Raw genomic sequence first — 19,151 nt, 5'->3', positions numbered from 1 at the left:
TTGTGTATTTGATGATGAATCGGTCTTTGCCAAGTGACCCAGTAATATTGTTCGATGTTTGCACAGAGAATAAGGAATACATGCCTGTGGCTTTTGTTATTTAGGTCTACTGTGATAATTGATGCGAATTATGAGCCAATAAAGTGCTCTTTTTTGTTTTTTACTGTACCCGGCCATTATTTACGCAGGCAGGTTTGAAATATTTATTCAAAGAACCGTACAGTTGCTGAACATTTTTGTTTTATGTGGTCACACATAACGGGTGGTCCACCGGCTAAGGATGCTTACGCAGCATCGACCCACGGAATGGCCCTGCGGTGGCACGCCCTGCCAAATCTGTTGCAGCGGAGGGGGAAAGGTGCTGACCACAACCACAAAGGCCACCGAGCAAAAGCACATTGAAAGCCATCTACTTGACACATTGGATTGTGGAATATGAAACACTCTGCTGCTTTTGGATGCAACTCCAAAACCGAAGATGAACAACAATGTTGAGATGTTTGCCACACTTGTTTATGTAAACTGTCATTTCTGAATACTTGTAAAATGACTCAGTGGAAAACTTTTGTTGTGATAAAAAGTAAAAGGGGAGAACAAATAAACAGCGGTGCGGTGAGAAGCTCCTGGTCCAATGTAATCACAGACACTAATCATTCCCAAGATTACCAAACCAATAAAACTCCTGAAAAGCAGTCTGAGCGTCAATCCATTTGCTATAACTCATACCTAAAGATTGTGGTAATAGCAGTCCCTCACTATATCGTAGTTTATTTATTGCTGTTTCGCTACTTCATCATGCATTGTGTTCTGCATTCAAATTTGCTAAACAGTCACCCTGCCCCTTTTTTGCCTGTGTCTGCCTTTGCATTAATAACGTTGTGGTCTAACTTGTAAGCATAAGTAACACAGCTTGATGAAGTAACGCGCAATTCTTTTCCAATTTCAAGTTTCTTCAAAAGCCATCATGTCTACAAAACGCTCTGGACTGACGGCAGCCGAAACACCCTACCCTTTCGAGACGTCCTACCATAAGCTTACCTGACAGCAGCAACTTCGTTTTCCTTACAATCAAGTAAAACCAGCAACACTGAAACTCAGAATTATTGCAAACATAAATTTTACCATTAAACAAGGGTTGGCATGCATAAATACACTGGGTGAAGCAGTTTTCCATACTGCAACATGATGGGGACAAAATATGTGTGGATAGTTTTGAAATGTTCAGAATTAATCTTAATTATTCTTTTCAATACAGCCTGACAAACGAAACTGGCAAAGTTATCATGATAAAATATCGTTCCACCAATAACATAAGTCCGCAGTTCACTTTTTAGAACCAAAGTAAATGAAACCAATAGGTCTTCTCATTGCAAGGTACAGCCCCACAAATATGCCCACAAACTCAACATTAGTCCTTGTCTGCCACCCTCTCTGGACCTCAGCAGTTTGCCTATAAGGCAATTAGATCAAAGGAGGATGCCAGCACCATAGCACTCCACACAGCGCTGAGTCTCCTGGAGCACCGAGCTAGCTACGTGTGGCTGTTTTTCTTGGACTTGATCTCAGCTTTTAACAACATCATCCCAGGAATCCTAGTACAACAAAACTGCTGCATCTGGGCATCGCCCCCATCCATCTGTCAGTAGATAAAGGACTTTCTAACAGATCGTCCACACTCAGTCTTGAAGCTTGGAAATCAATGCTTCTCCACCATCACACTCAGGAGAGGTTCTCCACAAGGGTGTGTATTGAGTCCCTCTCTCTTCACTCTCTATACATTGGACTGCATTCCTCAAATAACATCATCAGGTTTAGTGATGACACCACCATGGTTGAACTCATCCCAGGGGAAGATGAGTCCGACTACACGGATGAGGTCAACAGACCAACGGTGTGGTGTTTAGTTAACAACCTACCACTGAACACCCAAGAAAAGGAGATATTCCGTGACTCGACCAAGGGCGGAGCAGAACCAGCCCGCTTCACATCAATCGGGACAGTGTGGAAAGGGTCCACTCTATCCGATTCCTGGGTGTGCAGGTCTCCACAGACCTCTCCTGGTCGGTCACTGAGGAGGTGATAAAGAAAGCTCAGCAGTGAATCCGTGTATTGTATGTTATTGCAACTTCAGTTTCAGCCTGATCATCCTGGAAGGGGTATTATCTTCTGTGCAGTCCCTTCTGAAAGTTTTTTCATTTTCCTCATCTAGAGGTTTTTGAGTTTTTCTTTGCCCTTATGTAGGTTTTAGATAAAGGGATGGTGTAATAATAGTCTGTAGTTTGCAATAGTCTGTGGTCTGTGCCGCCCTTTGAGACTCCTCGTGATTAAGCGCTATACAAGTAAACATGACTTGACTTCATTCTGATAAGAACACATACTTCTTGAGAGTGCTCAGTCGGAACAACCTGAAGGAGAAGTTGCTGGTAAAATTCTTCAGCGCTACCGCAGAGAGCATCCTTAACGTACTGCATCACAGGATGCTCCGCAGAAGCCAGGAAAGCCCTACAGAGAATTATGAACACGGCCCATATGTTTACCCGCTGCCCTCTAACCAGCCTGGAGCATATTGTCACCTCTCCCTAGCTAAGCGGAACTACACAAATCCTGTTGTAATAATAACACCCCAGCAACCGTCTTTTCGAACTGTTACTATCGAGCCAACGGCACAAATCCCATAAGGCCGGAATGAACAGACTGAAGGATAGCTTCTTTCCCAGAGCTATCAACACACTAAATTACAGCTTTGGAAAACAGTTTTGCGTGCAATATCCCGGTTGTGTATAATTTTTGTTTTAAGATGTGAATACTTAAAATTGGAGGTGAATACTTTCTATTTTTTGAATTTATTACCTTTTATACTACATATTTGGCCAACTGGAGTGTAACTCCTTGTTGTAGTGGCACATTAATAAAAAAGGTGAATCTAAATCTGAGAAGTGGAAGCACAAATGAGTAACAGGCTGAGCACATTCTTTTCTGTTAATAAAGTCTACATAAATTATAACCACTCACTGTGTGGCTCACAAAAATAAGTCGTCAAGGAATTTGACCCCCCAGCAGGAAAGTCGAACCCTGAAGCACGTCCCTTAATCCCCACTCTCAGCACCACCTCAGAGATATGCGGAAATAAATACATTTAAAGAAATCCAAACAGAACATCATCTCCCCCCTAAAGGTTAGGTTACATTTTTCCAAGCCTGTGGCAAATTTGCTGATGCAGCAGAAGGAAAACGGAGACCCTCGAGAAGCCGCAACGCCCACTCGCAAGCCAGCCCTGTGTATAGGTACTGTCTGGATCAACTTCTAATGCAGGAAGTGGGCTCAGCAAGTTCTCAGGTTTTGGACCGCAAATGAACCTCTTATAAAAATGCCAGATATTCTCTCTTGCACACATGCACAAAGAAAAGAAACAAGAATTCTTCACACATGGAAAACTTGGCAAGGTATGAAGGGCTCAACATGACGGAAATGAAAATAAAATTGTGATCACAAAACACACATTCAAATAGTAATCAAACATAGAAAAATACAATAATAAAAGAAATCAGGTGATATTAACGAAAGAAAATACAAGTTTATAATGGAGGAGTCGCCACAAGAAAAGTGCGTGGTTGTGCAAAGGGTTGAAGGGGGTGGGGGTTCTGGAAAAGTGACGGCACACGACTTTTGTTGATAGTTAAGCACTTACTGTACACTTAAAATTAAAGTTACTGTCGCTTTGAAATAACAACAAAACACAATTTTGTTAATCACTTTCTTTTGCCCATTTAGTTGTACTCGCAACGCTATCACTTTCTACAGGTCTTTTGAGGAGAAACAAATACTATGATATTTGTCTCTGCCTCGTCTTCAAAATGTTCCGCACCTTTGTGATCGGCACTCGCTGCTTAGCGATTGTACTTCTCGGTTGGTGACTCACACGACCAAAGCGCTCGTATTTTTATGTGATTTCTTGCTTTGTTTTAATTTTCAACATTTTCCTTTTCTTATCAGACTCCTCACTGTTTTTCCCCCAGAACTCATGGCTAAGGTCAAAAAAAAAGAAATTCTGCAAAATGCAATTAAAGGGATACAATCAAATTTACATTTTTGTGGAATACAGTTGCTTTACAGCTATAATATATTGAAGCCATATGCTGTCATCTCTATCAGTGTGGATAAGCCTCCCTCAGTTCCCTTTTCTCACATGGTTAGTCTGTGCCTTGCCATTATGAAAATTTACTTATATAACCACTCATTTTTTAAATTGTATTTTAACCACTGTGTCTGTCTGTATGTTACGTGTTTTAGGTTGTTGGTTGGGCGATAAAGTTTTTATTATTGTACATCGAATGTTTTAATACCACACTTTAAGTGGCAATTAATTACATGTAAAGTGTTTTACAAATACATTTGATTTGATAACTAAGAGCGCCGTATCAGGTGCTTAATGGCGGGAGGATCATTCACGAACTGGTCCGAGCTGATGGCGGTGACGGGTCGCTAGTGGTAGCCCCTGGGACTGCACGTGAAATTGATTTTCTTTCGTAAAGTGAGTGAGATTTTTTTTTTTATAAAAAGTGTGTCAAAATTCTCGTGTGTAGGGGGGCTCGTTTAGAGAGGTACCACCGTACAAGTTAGAAGAAATTCCTATTGTATAACGCCCAAGTATATTCTCACAGGAGAGCCTTGCAAAAGTAGTGTGACAGGCAAATCTGTTCCATAATGGTTCAAGCTACACCGGCTATGGAGTCCATTGAGGCAGAAATTCCCAAAATACACTAAGAATTTACAATAGCAACAACCCTCGGTATGCTGTTAAACAACAAGATTTGCAATAATTCAGCGGACTAAATCGAGACCAGACGGGGCTATAAATAGACGAGAGGATTATTACCAAATGAGACGGAGGTGACGTAAGGCCATAACAGGAACAAGGCAGCAACTGAACACTTTCATAATTTACTGACACATTAAAATGTTGGTGGAAACCAAATGTTAAAAAAAAGTCCCATGGATGACAGTAATTCTAAAGTAATTTTTAGACAAATAGTTTTATGTAATCACATAAGTCACCTAACACTGAAGCTTTATTTTATTGAGGAGCACATTTATTTCTCACGTTATTTGTTAAAACGTGGAAAAGAAAAATCAAAACAAACGTGATAAAGTTTCATGAAGATGCCTCATCTATTATCTTAGGTCATCATGCTATTTATTGTTCTATGCAGAGGAAAAATAATATATGATGGAGGTACTGTGGTATATTTGCTTTCAACCAGTAAAGGCATCACAAAAATAGATGTCTGGGACCGAATTTTCTGCACTATAAGGTGCATCGGACTATAAGCCGCACCCCCAAAAATTGAATTTTGTCATATACTATTCACAAATAAGCCACACTGGACTATAAAGCTCAAAGAATTATAACTACAGTTAGAGCTATGATATATATTTGTGTATAACTGTTATGCATTTCTTACAGTATATATTAGTGCAATGATGTTTCCCCTCTCTAACATTTGTTTCTTGCAAGAATAGTGGGATGATGAGATAAAATATGGTTATCTGTATCACCAGTGGACTAGTGTTTAGGTTCCACCGCTCTGACCTCAGCATCACGGGTTCAATGCTCGTTGCATACAATCTTTTGCAATGTTGCAATGAACATCGATTAATCAATCATTGCACAAATACAGTATTATACGGTATGTGCGTTCCCAATTTTACTCAGCGTATTTTGCGTTATGTGAGGCACACTCTCTGAATCTTGGCAAATTAATTAAGTTTTGGTGCGCCCTATAGTCTGTAAAATATTGTACTTTAGCATAAAGATGTAGTCATCTACAGAAGGAAAGAAAACTGAGACCCTCGAGAAGCCGCAACGCCCACTCGCAAGCCAGCCCTGCAGATATTGGAGGATTGTGCAGCGATACTTGCATACGTCTATTCACCTTTTTTTCCCCCAAACCTCAACAGGAATTGATAATAATTGCATCTAGCTTGTATTTTTGTTTTCGAAGAAGACAAAACAGTCTTGACTGATTTTAAGATGTTGCCTGTCATAAGGGGACATTATGTATTATTTACGTCTCCTAGTGGCAGAAAAAACCTTCATTGATTTGAAAAATATAAATACTTTGAATAACGAGCAAATTGTGTCCCTTTAAGAGTGTCGAATTAATGCCATGATCAAGTGTTCATATCTCAAGTCTATTCGCTCACAAGTCAAAGTAATTAATGATAAAATGAAAAATATGTCTTGAAAAAACATCCATCCATCCATTATCTGCACTGCTTATCCTCAGTAGGGTCGCAGGGGTGCTGGAGGTTATCCCAGTTATCTACAGGCAGTAGATAGATCGTGGAGAGGGGGGGACACTGGTTGCCAGTCAGTTGCAGGGCACACAGAGACAGACAACTCACTCGCTCATTCACTTCTAGGGACAATTTGGCCCGGACAATAACCCCACATGCATGTTTTTGGAATGTTGGAGGAATCCGAAGTGCCCGGAACAAACCCATGCAGGCACAGGGAGAACATGCAAACCCCACATGGAGAGGCTGCGGTAGCTGGACTTGAACCTGAACCTCAACACCTGCGCACTAACCACGCAGCTGCCGTGCCGCCAACTAAAAACAAAAGATTCCAAGTGAGTTAGGTTCACGATTTGTCACCTGGTAAAAAGAAAAGACTTTTAGAAAAAAAACATGTAATTGTTGAGCCCCGCGGTTTGGACGGCAGCAGCGCTCAGTGCGGTTTTGTTCCGATGCTTTTTAATATTTTTGGTTTTCCACTCAGGGAAAAACATTGAAAAGGAAATGGGTCCAATTGGAAGAACTGCTGGGAATGCACCTGCGCTTTTGTAACTTGATGATCCACATTTTTTCTCGTTTTACTTATCGTTTATGTTGTATTAGTACTTCATTTATTCATGTATAATGCACATGTTTTTTTAACCTCAAACGTTTAAGTACACGTAATACTTGAGGGTTCCTATTTTACCGTATTCATGCATTGATGGCTCAGCTGACCAGGATTGCGAAACATTGCATGCAACGGGAATTGAATTCGGGTCGCAGGAGTGAGAGCACTGAGTCCTAACTGCTAAACCACAAGCGATATAGATAACAAACAAAAAGGCAATATCATTCATCTCATTATCACCGTATTTTAACACGGCTACAGAGACTGATGTTCCAAAAAGGAGGAAACAGAACTACGTCCTGAAAGATACAAACACAAAAAAGCAACAGTTTTTCACGTGTAACAATTTGCCCCCAGTGACAAAGAAGAAAAGATGAGAAAGAGCGGCATAATCTCCACTGTATTAAATTGTAGAAACATATTTCAAATGAATGCTGAGAAGCAATTCACATGTCAGTTTTGTATGCTGGGAATACAGCATAAGCGCTGTAAGCCTTGCATAATACATCTTCAGTCTTAATATGTTTTCCTTAGCTCAATGTTCTTTACTGTGGTTTGCCCCCCTAAAGTGCACCCAAGGCTTTTCCCAGGTTGCAGCGGTAGGAGCACTGACTGATGCCTTTAAGAGGAATCAAATTGTTGTTACTGCATGGAACCTTAGTCCGCTACTCATTAAATGCAGAGAATTTATTACAGTGTCCTCTAAGACAGTGGTTCTTAACCGGTCTGACTTGAGGGTCCACCATTCAACCCTAATGAAAAGCTGTGACCTAAATCAAGAAAAAAAAATCAACCTCACAAACTTAATGAAAGAAAGGATTGTGCAGTAGGGGCAGCACGGCGGCTGAGTGCTCAGCAAGTCTGCGGCACAGTTATGAGGTCATGAGATCGAACATTCCTGTGTGGAGTTTGCATGTTCTCCCCGTGCTTGTGTGGGTTTCCTCCCACATTCCAAAAACATGCATGTTAGGTTAATTGGCTGGTCCAAATTGTCCCTAAGTGTGAATGAGCGAGTGAATTGTCTGTCTGTGTGCCCAGTGACTGGCTGGCAACCAGTTCATGGTGTCCCCTGCCCACTGCCCGAAGATGGCTGGGATGGGCTCCAGCAACCCCGCGACCCTACTGAGGATAAGCGGTGCAGGTATTGGAGGATAGTGCAGCCATACTTGCATACGTATATTCACCTTTTTCCCCCCCAAAGAATTACAAGCAAAACCAAAATGTCTTCAAGTACCGTGTAAATCAATAAATAAATCAAAGCTGCGCCGCCACTGAGCGGCTGCCTTTCCAGTAGCTCCCCTGTTATCTCTCACTTTTTGTGATTTTTTGTTTTATTGTCTGCTTCTATCTTCGGTGTTTTTCCTCCCGTTTTGACAACTACACTATGGATTACTTTCTATCCTATGGACATGGGTTTTAGCACACAAAAATGCGTTTATTCAAGGAATCAACTCCTTGCCCTGAAGAATTCTAGTGCCAGCGTGATAAAGGGGCCTATCGTGGAAGAAGAGCCGGAGCTAGCGAAGCGGCTAGCGGCGTTATAACTCTTCGGTAATATCCGTAATCATGGTAAATGTGAACTCACTACCAAATAAGACCAACGAGTGCAAAACATCGAAACGCACAGGGAGCGCAGTTGCTGTGTTTTGCGGAAACGTGGCTCACGTTTAGCATTCCAGACGCTAACGTGTAGCCACCCGGAGCTACCCGGAGCTATCCGGCTTCAGCGCCGCTATACAGAGACACGGAAGCCTGCGGGAATCCGAGAGGAGGCGGACTTGCTAACACGAGGTGGTGTATCCCTGGACACGAAGAAAAGATTTCCATCTGCCGCAGGGATGTCGAACTTTTGGACAAGCGTGTGACGTCATCCACTCCGCTACAAGCACCCATAGGGCATCATGTTAATCTGTTAATAAACAGCAGGGTAGACTGCTGGATGTGTGAATTTCCCTACGGGGATGAATAAAGTATCTATCTATCTCTCTATCTATACTCACATATAGCCACATACTAAAAGTTTTTAACCAAATATCAGAAAAATTGTCTACCTTAACAACAAAAATTACTCAATCATGTAGATAATGAAGACCGATATACTGGTAAAAAAAGCTAGAAATATAATATTTTTAAACAATTTATTGAACCTTCAAGCGCTTCAATGGCAGACAGTCTTACAGTATTTTGCCAATCATTTCCTTCTCCTACTCGATCGTTGGTGTCACTGTTTTCTACTATTACTTCTCCTTATCACTAATTTTGTTGGCAACCGTTAGTAAAGGCAGAAAAAGGAAATAAAACATATAAAATCATAATAAAATTAGATGTGGTCCATCTCAAACACAATAGGGAGGCGCCGATCTAATGAACAGGAAGAAGAGATCGAGCAGGGAATTATCGCCATCTTTTGTGTAATTCACCCTCCGTTTTTTCTTATTACCATTATTTTGTTAGGGCGAGGCCCGAGACCCAATGGAAATTCTTCTGTGACCCACATTTAGTTCCTGACCCACCAGCTGAGAAACAGTGCTTTAAGTACTGAACTCTACTGTATCTTTCACATTGTCACAGACAATCCTTAATTCGCCAGGAAAATCACTTGAAGGGTGAGTGTATATATATTTACATACAAAAGACAAAAAAATACAGTTATGGTGATTCTGTCTAAAGCACAGGGTACAACAATGCTGTCTTCCTGATGTACTGATATTATCCTGAACGTATAGTATACACTGTATATACTGTACTCACATCCAAACCAAAATTACTTAACAAAATACACAAAATTGGGGGCTCCGATTATAAGCACATATTTGTTTGTGTCACCAGGAGCAAATGGAAGACAGTGTGTGGGGAAGGAGTCATGGCTTATACAGGAACAACAGACCAACAGGAAATAGATGGAGAAAACCGAATTTAACATTCAACATGTGCTGAAATTTGATGTTTTCATTTTTAGAATTATTGTTGCATGACACCATACCTGGAGAAAAAAGACAAAATGTTTCCCAGAAATAAGCAGAAAAAAGAACATTGAGTGATTTGAAGCCCAGGGACAAAATGGATACGGAGTGCCTCGGCTAAATGTTTGTTTGCAAGCTCTCAAGATTGCACAAGCCAAGAATGGATTCATTTCACAGGTTGATGTATATGTTTTATTCTATGTCTTTTATCATGTGGCCAGTTAAATCAGTTTCAAGGGGTCGGCTTCTATGCGTTTATAGACGGTAGTTCCTAATTACTTTCAGAGTAGCACGCTACTTTTTGGGTTCAGTAATCTGGGGGGGGCTGAGTAACCTTTTAAACAAAGTAACTAGTAACTGTAACTAATAACCCTCTTTCAGTAACATGCCCAACACTGGGCAGGAGTGCGCAGAACCCAGAACTGTCACAAAAATACAAAAATATTTGGAAGACATCTTGGAAGCGAGACCACGGGAGTAAAAACTATGACGCTCACCAAATCTTTTGTAGCCAAAGGACTGCACCTCCTCTTCTTCCCCAAAGTCGTCTGCAAGAAAAATGAGAAATGAATGTTCTGTTTAGACAGAGACACGCTGTTTGGCAGCTGTGCTAGCTTTTCCCAGACGCTTTTCTGGCACCTTCCGACTTTCTGTTTTATGCTGTTAAGAAATGGCATTAAAAAAAAAAAAAAAAAATCACTCCCTAATGTCTGTGCACGTAATCGGTTGAATTTGGGGAAATGGAAAATAGTAAGGTCATGAAAATAACAATTATTGCTAGCTGATTAGTCACCTCAAAGGAATATAATGGAAAATATAGTGAAGTTACTGTACTTGTGGGGCTTATAGCCGTTCTAACGTGTTATCTTTCTAATAGTATACAACTCAATCTACCTGGAGCCATTGGAAAATGAGTCTGGGTTCGTTTTTCCCAAGAAAAGCTCTGATAAAAATATTTTTTCCTTTCTAAACACAAAATTACATAACAAAATAAATAAAGATATTAAAAATAACAAATAAATAAAATACCTGTAATAGTAATACGAGAGACTAGAAGAGAAATATATTATATTCATCCAGTTTAATTGCCTGCATTAACAGTTCTTTAATCTTTAACTTTCTAAACATTTATAGAACATAGAACATGAACTGTTCTGAACATGACTTCGCTTGCCTACTCCTTGCTGCTAAAAATGATCAAAAACTACATGAAAAACACCACAAAAAAACTGAAAAGTGATCAAAAAATGAACCATAAAATGGCAAAAAAAGGAACAAGAAATAATGACCCCAAAATAGCCTAGTAAATGACCCAACATTGATATTAAAAGAAAAACCAATTCAAATTTAAAAATGTAAAGAACTTACCGAAAAGTATAAATAATAACTAAAAAGGGACTGAAAAGTACAAAAGCTAGTATAAAGTGCGAAAAAGTACTGAAACAGAACTAAATAGAATGAAAAAGGAAAAAGTGCTGAAAAGTATGTGGAAGTACTGAAAAGTAGTAAAGTACGTAGTACATATTACTCGAAAGTTTAAAAATGAATGAAAACAACTGAAAAATGACCAATAAACTAATCTAAAAGGGAAAGTTGACTGAAAAACAACCATAAAATGGAAAAAATGGCTACAAAACTACATAAAAGCCCAACTGAACCAACCCAAAAAATGACCAAAAGCAGATTAAACATTTTTAGAAAAAAAAAATAGAAGGGGGACACAAACTATCATCCCATGGGCTGCAATTTTGAGACCCCTGCTTGAAAAAAACCAACAACAAAAAACGAGAGAGAGCTGAAATTGTGTGTAAATTGCAGATTTTCTTTTACAAGCAAATACAATGATGTTCCAGACACAACATAAGAAACCCATTATTTTGCTGAACTTGCATTCGTCCTTGTGGTTTGTAGCACTTGTATCTGATTGCTCTGCACACTACAGAGACACCTAGAAGTCAAATATTACACACTTTCGCTTTAACTAACTAGCTGTGGCCAGGCGGATTTTACAAGGCTGAGTCAAAACTGCTCCTCCATCAACCATTGTTTTGACATTGACCCAACATTATGGCCACAAGCATTAATCACAAATAATGATATAGGGTAGCTGGTGACATCATAGGTCTCACTTTGTTTTCAGTGTTACACACACACACGGAGATACACGCACACACTTTGTGTTAAGTGAAAGCAGATGTGAGACTTGTGTTGTTGCCCACGCATTCCACAGGTCGCTCAGTGTGGCCGATCTCAATCTGCATCACAGACAAATTCTACACGTAGTACCAAGATTTTAAAAAATATACTCTACCTTTCATTGTACTTCTTTATCGTCTGTCCCATCCACTCACTGCATTTCCCTGGCTCCCTAAAAATCGTCTGTTTTTCCCAGGTTTTCTCGTTGTTTGCTTGTGGGGGCAGGAGTTACTCCATCACATGCACGGCTCCATCCGGCAGCATCTACCTGATGCTGCAAAAGTTGCAGGATGAGTGCAAGCAAAAGTTTGCTTTTCAAAGTTGAAAAGTCGTCTGGGTCCAGGTGTGTCGAGGGAGGGAAGGCAAAGAAGAAATAGAGGAGAGCGAGAAAGGAAGTGCTTGAAGAGCCTCCAAGGCAGTTTGGAGAAAGAAACCACGTGCTCGCTCCCACATCTGGCTGTGCAGGATTGCATTAGCACCCACCCCCTAGTGTGTGCGTGTGTGTGCGTGTTTTGAAAAACTAAGTAAAAATGAAACAAAGTTATGTCACTTTTATAGTCTGGTTTTGGCAAGTCTTTAAAGAAGGAAATTTAAAAATGTAACACTACAAAACACGAGGATAACGGGTATGAATTAGAAGGGCATATAAATCAGTGAAGTGCAGATATTTGCAGCCTAAGTGCTCTAGGGGACTTTTGAATAAAAACATAGTCTTTGTCAAATTGGAGTATGTGGCGCATGGAATTAAAACCACAGTAAAAGTAAGTCATTATTCAAGTTTAACCATTGTATATTTTATTCACTTACGGTATCTATTAGTCCAATGATCAATCAGACAATAATTGACGCAAATATTAATCACATAACATCGCAAGCAAAGAGAAATGAACCTGGGTCACGGTGGTAAGTGCCTAACTACTAGACCACAAGTGATACAGATAACTTTCAAAGAAGTATTCGATCTTATCTCATCATCACTCTATTTTTACTCACAGTGCCAGAAACGAATCTTAGAAAATAGAGAAAACAGAAAGTCGTTAAGAACGATATAAATAACTGCAAAAAAGCACAAGGGAAACTACTATTTGCTTTTAATTATATCTTTCAGGACAAAGTTTCTGTTTTCCCCATATCCATTTTGTTTTTGGCACTGTGATTAAAGATAATCTGATGATAATGTAATCAAATCTAATGCCTTTGCGTCTGTCAGCTATATTACTGGTGGCTAGTAGTTAGGTGACGGCGCTCTCACTGCCACAAAACTGTGCGCCTTTGGTTGGCAATTTTTATCAATTGATCAATCGTTGCACAAATATGGTACTGTAACCTAAAGCATTATGTAGTAACTTACAAGTACAAATATTGTCTGCATTACTGTATTTTGCTATATAAACGGGCTAATGGGTTATAGGGCACACGTTCAAATTTCTGGCCAATTTAGGGGTTTTCGGTGCACCCTATGGTACAGTACTTTTATTGACAGCAGTACTGTGATGCGTTATCAGTGAAAAAATTAGTAACTCAACTGTCATTATTGTATTGAGCGTTACTGTATTACTCATCAAATTTCAATAATTGTGATGTTTTCCATCTGATGAATAATTCTGCATTATTCAATATGTCAGATACGGCCCTTGATCCGCCTCTACCAATGAGTAGGCATGTTTATATCTACCTACAAAATACAACTAAGTATAGTTTTGATGGCACTATGCCAGGCACAGAGTACGAAAACGCTGAATTTCTCCTAATGCAGATATTCTCCCTACTGTATATACTCACATATAATCCAAATTTACCACTTTATAAAAAAAAAGGCCAGTCAGGGGTCAGCTTCTATGCGCAAACCAACTCAACACAAGCGCAGTAGTTACGGTAGAAGTGTGCTGAATTTTGGTATTTTTATTTGTAAAATTATTTTTGTAATACAACATGCTCAGAGGAAAAAAAGAAAACATCTGGGACAAAACCGGAGGACATCTTCAAGAGGTTCGAAGGAAAAAGACCAAATGGATATGGAGTGTCTCAGCAAAGTGTTTGTTTGTAAGCTCTCAAGATTGCACAAGCCTCCACAGGTTGATGTACACATTTTCTTATTTTAAATATGTGGATCTTTTAAAGACGTTTTAGGGGGTTGGCTTGTATGTTAGTATGTACGGTAATTTAAACTATTCAGATACTTTCGAAGTAACAAGCTATTTTTGGGTGTCAGATTTACATTTTAAACAAAGTAACTAGTTACATTAATTTTGCCTCCCCATAGTTTGTCTTGATTTGTAGCCCTTGTTCTTGGTTGCCCTACACAATAAGGCGACATCTGATGGTACAATAATATACACAGTCCCTTTAATGTAAGTACAGCCTACACAAATCATGCATTCACTTACCACCTATCAGGGTTGGGTAGTGTTACTTTAACTTGATTACGTTCAATTACTTTTGGATTACTCCAATACTAAATATGCTAATAAAAGACAAAATAAACTAAATATTAATAAAATTACTAAATTTTGTGCAGGCTTGGGGAGTAACGGAATACATGGAACGGCAAAAATGATGTTGGCAAGCTGTTTGGATTTATTTTCATTTTGTTTCTGTCGCATTTTATGTTAGTTTTGCCGGAGATCAAAGAGATCAAAGCCAGGAGAGAAGGCTTACCACGTGTTGTGAGTCATAATTTTATTCATATTTAGTTTATTTTGTCTTTTATTAGCATATTTGGTATTGGAGTAATCCAAAAGTAATTGAAAGTAATCAAGTTAAAGTAACCCTACCTAACCCTGCCACTTGTGTATTTTCAATAGGATTCTTGATATTTTGATTTTTGGATCTCTTTTTGTGTTGCATTTTTTGTAAAAGATATTTGAGAAGAGTGGACAGTTTATCAAATCTTTTCTTGTGAAAGACCCGATTTGGCCCAACTTCAACCGGACCTTAGCTCTGGCGGCCCCGGAGTCAATTGAGATTGAAACTCCTGTGGTTAACGAATACAACCCTCAAAGTTTAAAAACAAATCCCAGAAGACTCACGTCAAGTCAAGTCGTGTTTATTTGTTCAACCCTTAATCACAAAGAGTCTCAAAGGGCTGCACGGGTTATTGCACAGACTATTATTTCAGACTATTATTACACCATCCCCTGATCTGAAACCAACATGAGGGCAAGGAAAAACTCAAAAACCTCAACACGAGGAAAATGAAGAAACCTTAAGAAGGGGCCGCACATGTGGTAATCCCCCTTTCAGGATGACCAGGCTGCAATGGATCTTCCAATAACAAATAACACACAGATATTGTCAACAGGAAATATAGGTCATTCATAAGCTATAGAATAGAAGTGTGTTTTAAGCCTAGATTTAAAAAGTTCCACTAAGGTTGCTGATCGAATCTCAGGGGTGAAGCGTTCCACTGCACCGGGGCACGAATAGAGAACGCTCTCGAACCTGCGGTTCTCTTCTTGGCTCTTGGGATCAGTAGACCAGCATTTTCAGAGCGAAGGCTCCGGACCAACACATAGGGGGAAATTAAATCTGAAAGATATGAGGGGGCAAATCCATGTATGATTTTGTATGATACCAATAGAACTTTAAAATCACGTCTTAAGCTCACGATTAATCAACTAACTCATTTTTTTCCTCAGTGCATATTTGTCTCAAGTATGACGAGAAATGATTCTGTCTGCAAATTTTCCACGTGTTTTCTGGTAATAACGGGAGCACGAGCGCAAACCCCCTGCCATGGTACTGATGGAAACCATGTGCCACAGGTTCCGATTACCGTGCCGCGACCGCTCGTTTTTGCCGGGTCACGGCAAACGAAAGGGCCGCATTCTTGAGCCCGTGGGGAAGAAACCCCACAGCCGCATTCCAGATGCGAAAGAGCCAAACAAAGCACATGCCATTTTTTGTGTACCGTCATCGTCTTTGAGAGGGGATCGACAGGAAGTGCACATCAAATGATAACGTTGAAAAAAATGTCAAAGATCAAATGGCCTGGCCTTTAAATGACATTTTGAATGAAACTTTTATTTTATTTATTTTTATTTTTCTAAATATTTGTATTGATAGACAAAATAATTTCAAAATAACAGACTGTCGTACAAGGTTTTGTTACATAATAAAAAACTTGTGACATTCGATATTCGCAATTATACAATATACCAGTACTCAATATTCATGAAGATTCAACCCTCCAAACATACAAGCCTTTAAAAAAACAAAACTTAAAAAGCAAAAGCAAACCAAAACAAAAACAAAAAAACAGTCGGGCTCGGACTGATATATAAAGGTGTAGGATGGGGACTGGGGGGCTCCTGACGACGTTTAGAGTTATGAGTCTCCAGACTCGACATGCAGGTCTATTATACTTTGCTGTCAGGTATGAGCATTCCAAAAAAGTGGAGCAAGCGTGTCCAAGGAGAATAGAAATTACAGAAACCTTTATTTTAAACATGAAAAAAAGCAGGGCAGCACGGGGGATGGGTGGTTAGCGCGCAGCCCAATGGTTCAGGGATCAGGTCCCGCTACAGCAGCCTCCCCGTGTGGAGTTTGCATGTTCTCCCCGTTCTTGCGTGGGTTTCCTCCGGGGACTCAGGTTTCCTCCCACATTCCAAAAGCATGCATGTCAGGTTATTTGTCCGGTCCAAATTGCCCTTTATGTGAATAAGCGAGTGACTTGTCCTTCTCTGTGTGCCCTGCGATTGGGCGGCAACCAGTTCAGGGTGTCCCCTGCCCACTGCCTGAAGATGGCTGGGATGGGCTCCAGCACCCCCACAGACCTACAGAGGATAAGCGGTGCAGATAATGGATTAATGGATGAAATAAGAGAAAAACTAAACAACAAATCGAAAGAAAATAAAACACAAACAATGTTGACATGTTCAAAAGGGAGTAGGAAGAAGCATATGCCTATTAAACCCTACCCCCAGATTTCCTTAACAATTGCATCCCGGATCTAGATCCCATGTGTATTTACATATAAACTCATGAATACTGTATACATATTTACAATGGCTCTTCATTATCATCATCAGCATCACTACTTCCATTGATAAATAGTCACACAATGCGGCCATGGATCAAAATGTTCGTCCACAAATGGTTTAGAATATTGTTATAACACTATTTGAGACACCCTATGAAGAAGCTGATATGTCATCGTCTTGCACCTGCAGAAGCCCGAATGACAATTTTGCAAATGTAGTTTGTCCCGGTGGGGCTTTTAGCACATAAGGGCCTTTTACTCTACACAGCTTGTGTTGGTAGCAGAGCAATGTTCCCTCTAATTTTCCACGGGTCTGAGCGTTCACACAAAGTCGGTGAGCAACGCTTGAAACAACAGTGAGCAACCATAATCCCAAGAGTGGCAAGATAATTAATTATCAAACATGTCCAAAATGACATCATTTACATTTTGCTGAGTTTCCGGCAATGCAAAATTATTTTTCTCTTTTGAATGAATTGACTCATGTACTATTGCAAAGGTTGTACGGCCTACAAACGTTGTTTGTTCTTACAGTTCTTTCACAAGATATCCATTTTTTTTATTTCCTGATATATTTTGTTGCATAATGTTAACATTTTGGGGGGCTTATTTAGTCGGTTGCAAGATACAGAACTGTACTTAATCCCATTTTTTAGATGAAGTACAATGTTGGCAACAAGATTAATTTGATACAATTGGAATTTATTTGAATGCAACACAAAATTTTTCTTCTTTTTTCCGTGTTTTTTTTTTCTACTTTTTTTTAAATTCCTTTAAAAAAAAGTCTCATTGTGTCTATTTTTTCCGAGCTGTTACTTTTTTCTTTTTGTTCTCCATTTACTTTTTTCCTACGTTTCTTTCTTTTCTTTTTTTCTGGGTTTTTTCCCAAATGTTTCTTTCTTTTTTTTCTCTTCCTTTTGTTTCTCTTTTTCACAGCTTTTTGCTTCTTTTTCATTTTGTTTTTTTTTCCTTTTTTGTTCTATTCCCCCCTTCTTTTAAGTCATTTTGTGCATAGTTTTGCATAATATTTGGTCATGTTGGGATTAAACAAGCAAAAACAACCTGAAGAGCCGTTTAGGACCCGAATGAGCCGGTTCCTTTTAGTGAGCCGAGCCGAAGAAGCCGGTTCTTGACTAACTACCTACTGGTGCGACATAGTGTTTGAAACGGTCGCACATGATTTGATTACCTCTACTAACTTTACTCTTCGTTCTACTCTGACTCGACTTCAAAATACCGCATTTGGGACACACCATTAGGGGGACCCGTGTATTTTTACCTTCATGCAGTGTAACTTTGACTTAAGTCGCTTCTTAATGAGTAATTTTGAGCCCTCATTCTTGTGCGCCGGCTAGATTTTCTTGTGCGCAGAGAATGTGCGAGCTGTGCGCAATTGCGCACGCGCGCAGCTTAGAGGGAACACTGTTGCAGAGTCCTGTGATTCAGGCATCTGAGGCTTTTTTTTAGCCCATAGTTTAATTTTAGCCACTTGGGATTCATAACGTGCGATTTATAAAATTTGATTTTTAATCTTAAGTTTGGGCAGCACGGCGGCACAGTGGTTAGCGCGTGTGCGGCACAGTTCTGAGGTCGTGGGAACCTCCTGCGTGGGTTCAAATCCAGCTCCCGGCCTTACTGTGCGGAGTTTGTATGTTCTCCCTGTGCTTGCGTGGGTTTCCTCCGGGCACTCCGGTTTCCTCCCACATTCCAAAGACATGCATTTCAGGTGAATTGTCCCTAGGTGTGAATGAGCGAATTGTCTGTCCCCGTGTGCCCTGCGATTGGCTGGCAACCAGTTCAGGGTGTCCCCTGCCCACTGCCCGATGATTGCTGGGACGGGTTCCAGCACCCCCGCGACCCTACTGAGGATAAGCGGTGCAGCTGATGAGATGAGATGATGAGATGAATCTTAAATTTGCATTTATTAAGACGTATGATTTTTTTTTAGATCTTGAGTAAATTGTTAATATATTTGTTGATCTGAAAAATACCTGTGTAAATATTTTTGAGACAAATTTCTTGCCATATATGTGTTGGGTAGAAAGGACAGTAATATGTTGCTTACATTTTGCTTTATAAGAAATTTTTCATTATTACAATTTAC

The 19,151-nt window shown here is 39.8% G+C and overlaps 1 protein-coding gene across 2 annotated transcripts in view; it reads right to left on the bottom strand.

Annotated features, from left to right (window-relative positions):
• Positions 1–12,503, bottom strand: part of colec12 (collectin sub-family member 12) — a 44,329-nt gene extending 31,826 nt beyond the window's left edge. Inside the window, exons 1-2 of one of the 2 annotated variants that reach the window (XM_088326409.1) lie at positions 12,182–12,503; positions 10,368–10,418 (exon numbers count right to left, since the gene is read on the bottom strand). In XM_088326409.1, the coding sequence (XP_088182535.1) occupies positions 10,368–10,418; positions 12,182–12,188 (58 nt within the window). In that variant the 5' untranslated portion in view covers positions 12,189–12,503. The remainder of the gene's footprint in view (positions 1–10,367; positions 10,419–12,181) is intronic. The other variant, XM_088326400.1, reaches the window with a different exon arrangement.
• Between the last annotated feature and the right edge of the window lie 6,648 nt (positions 12,504–19,151).

This window comes from Urocampus carinirostris, chromosome 1 (assembly GCF_059441175.1).
Source record: "Urocampus carinirostris isolate Australia breed hairy pipefish chromosome 1, RoL_Ucar_1.0, whole genome shotgun sequence".
In the NCBI taxonomy this organism is placed as follows: Eukaryota; Metazoa; Chordata; class Actinopteri; order Syngnathiformes; family Syngnathidae; genus Urocampus; species Urocampus carinirostris.
This window is presented reverse-complemented; position numbering and strand designations above follow the sequence as displayed.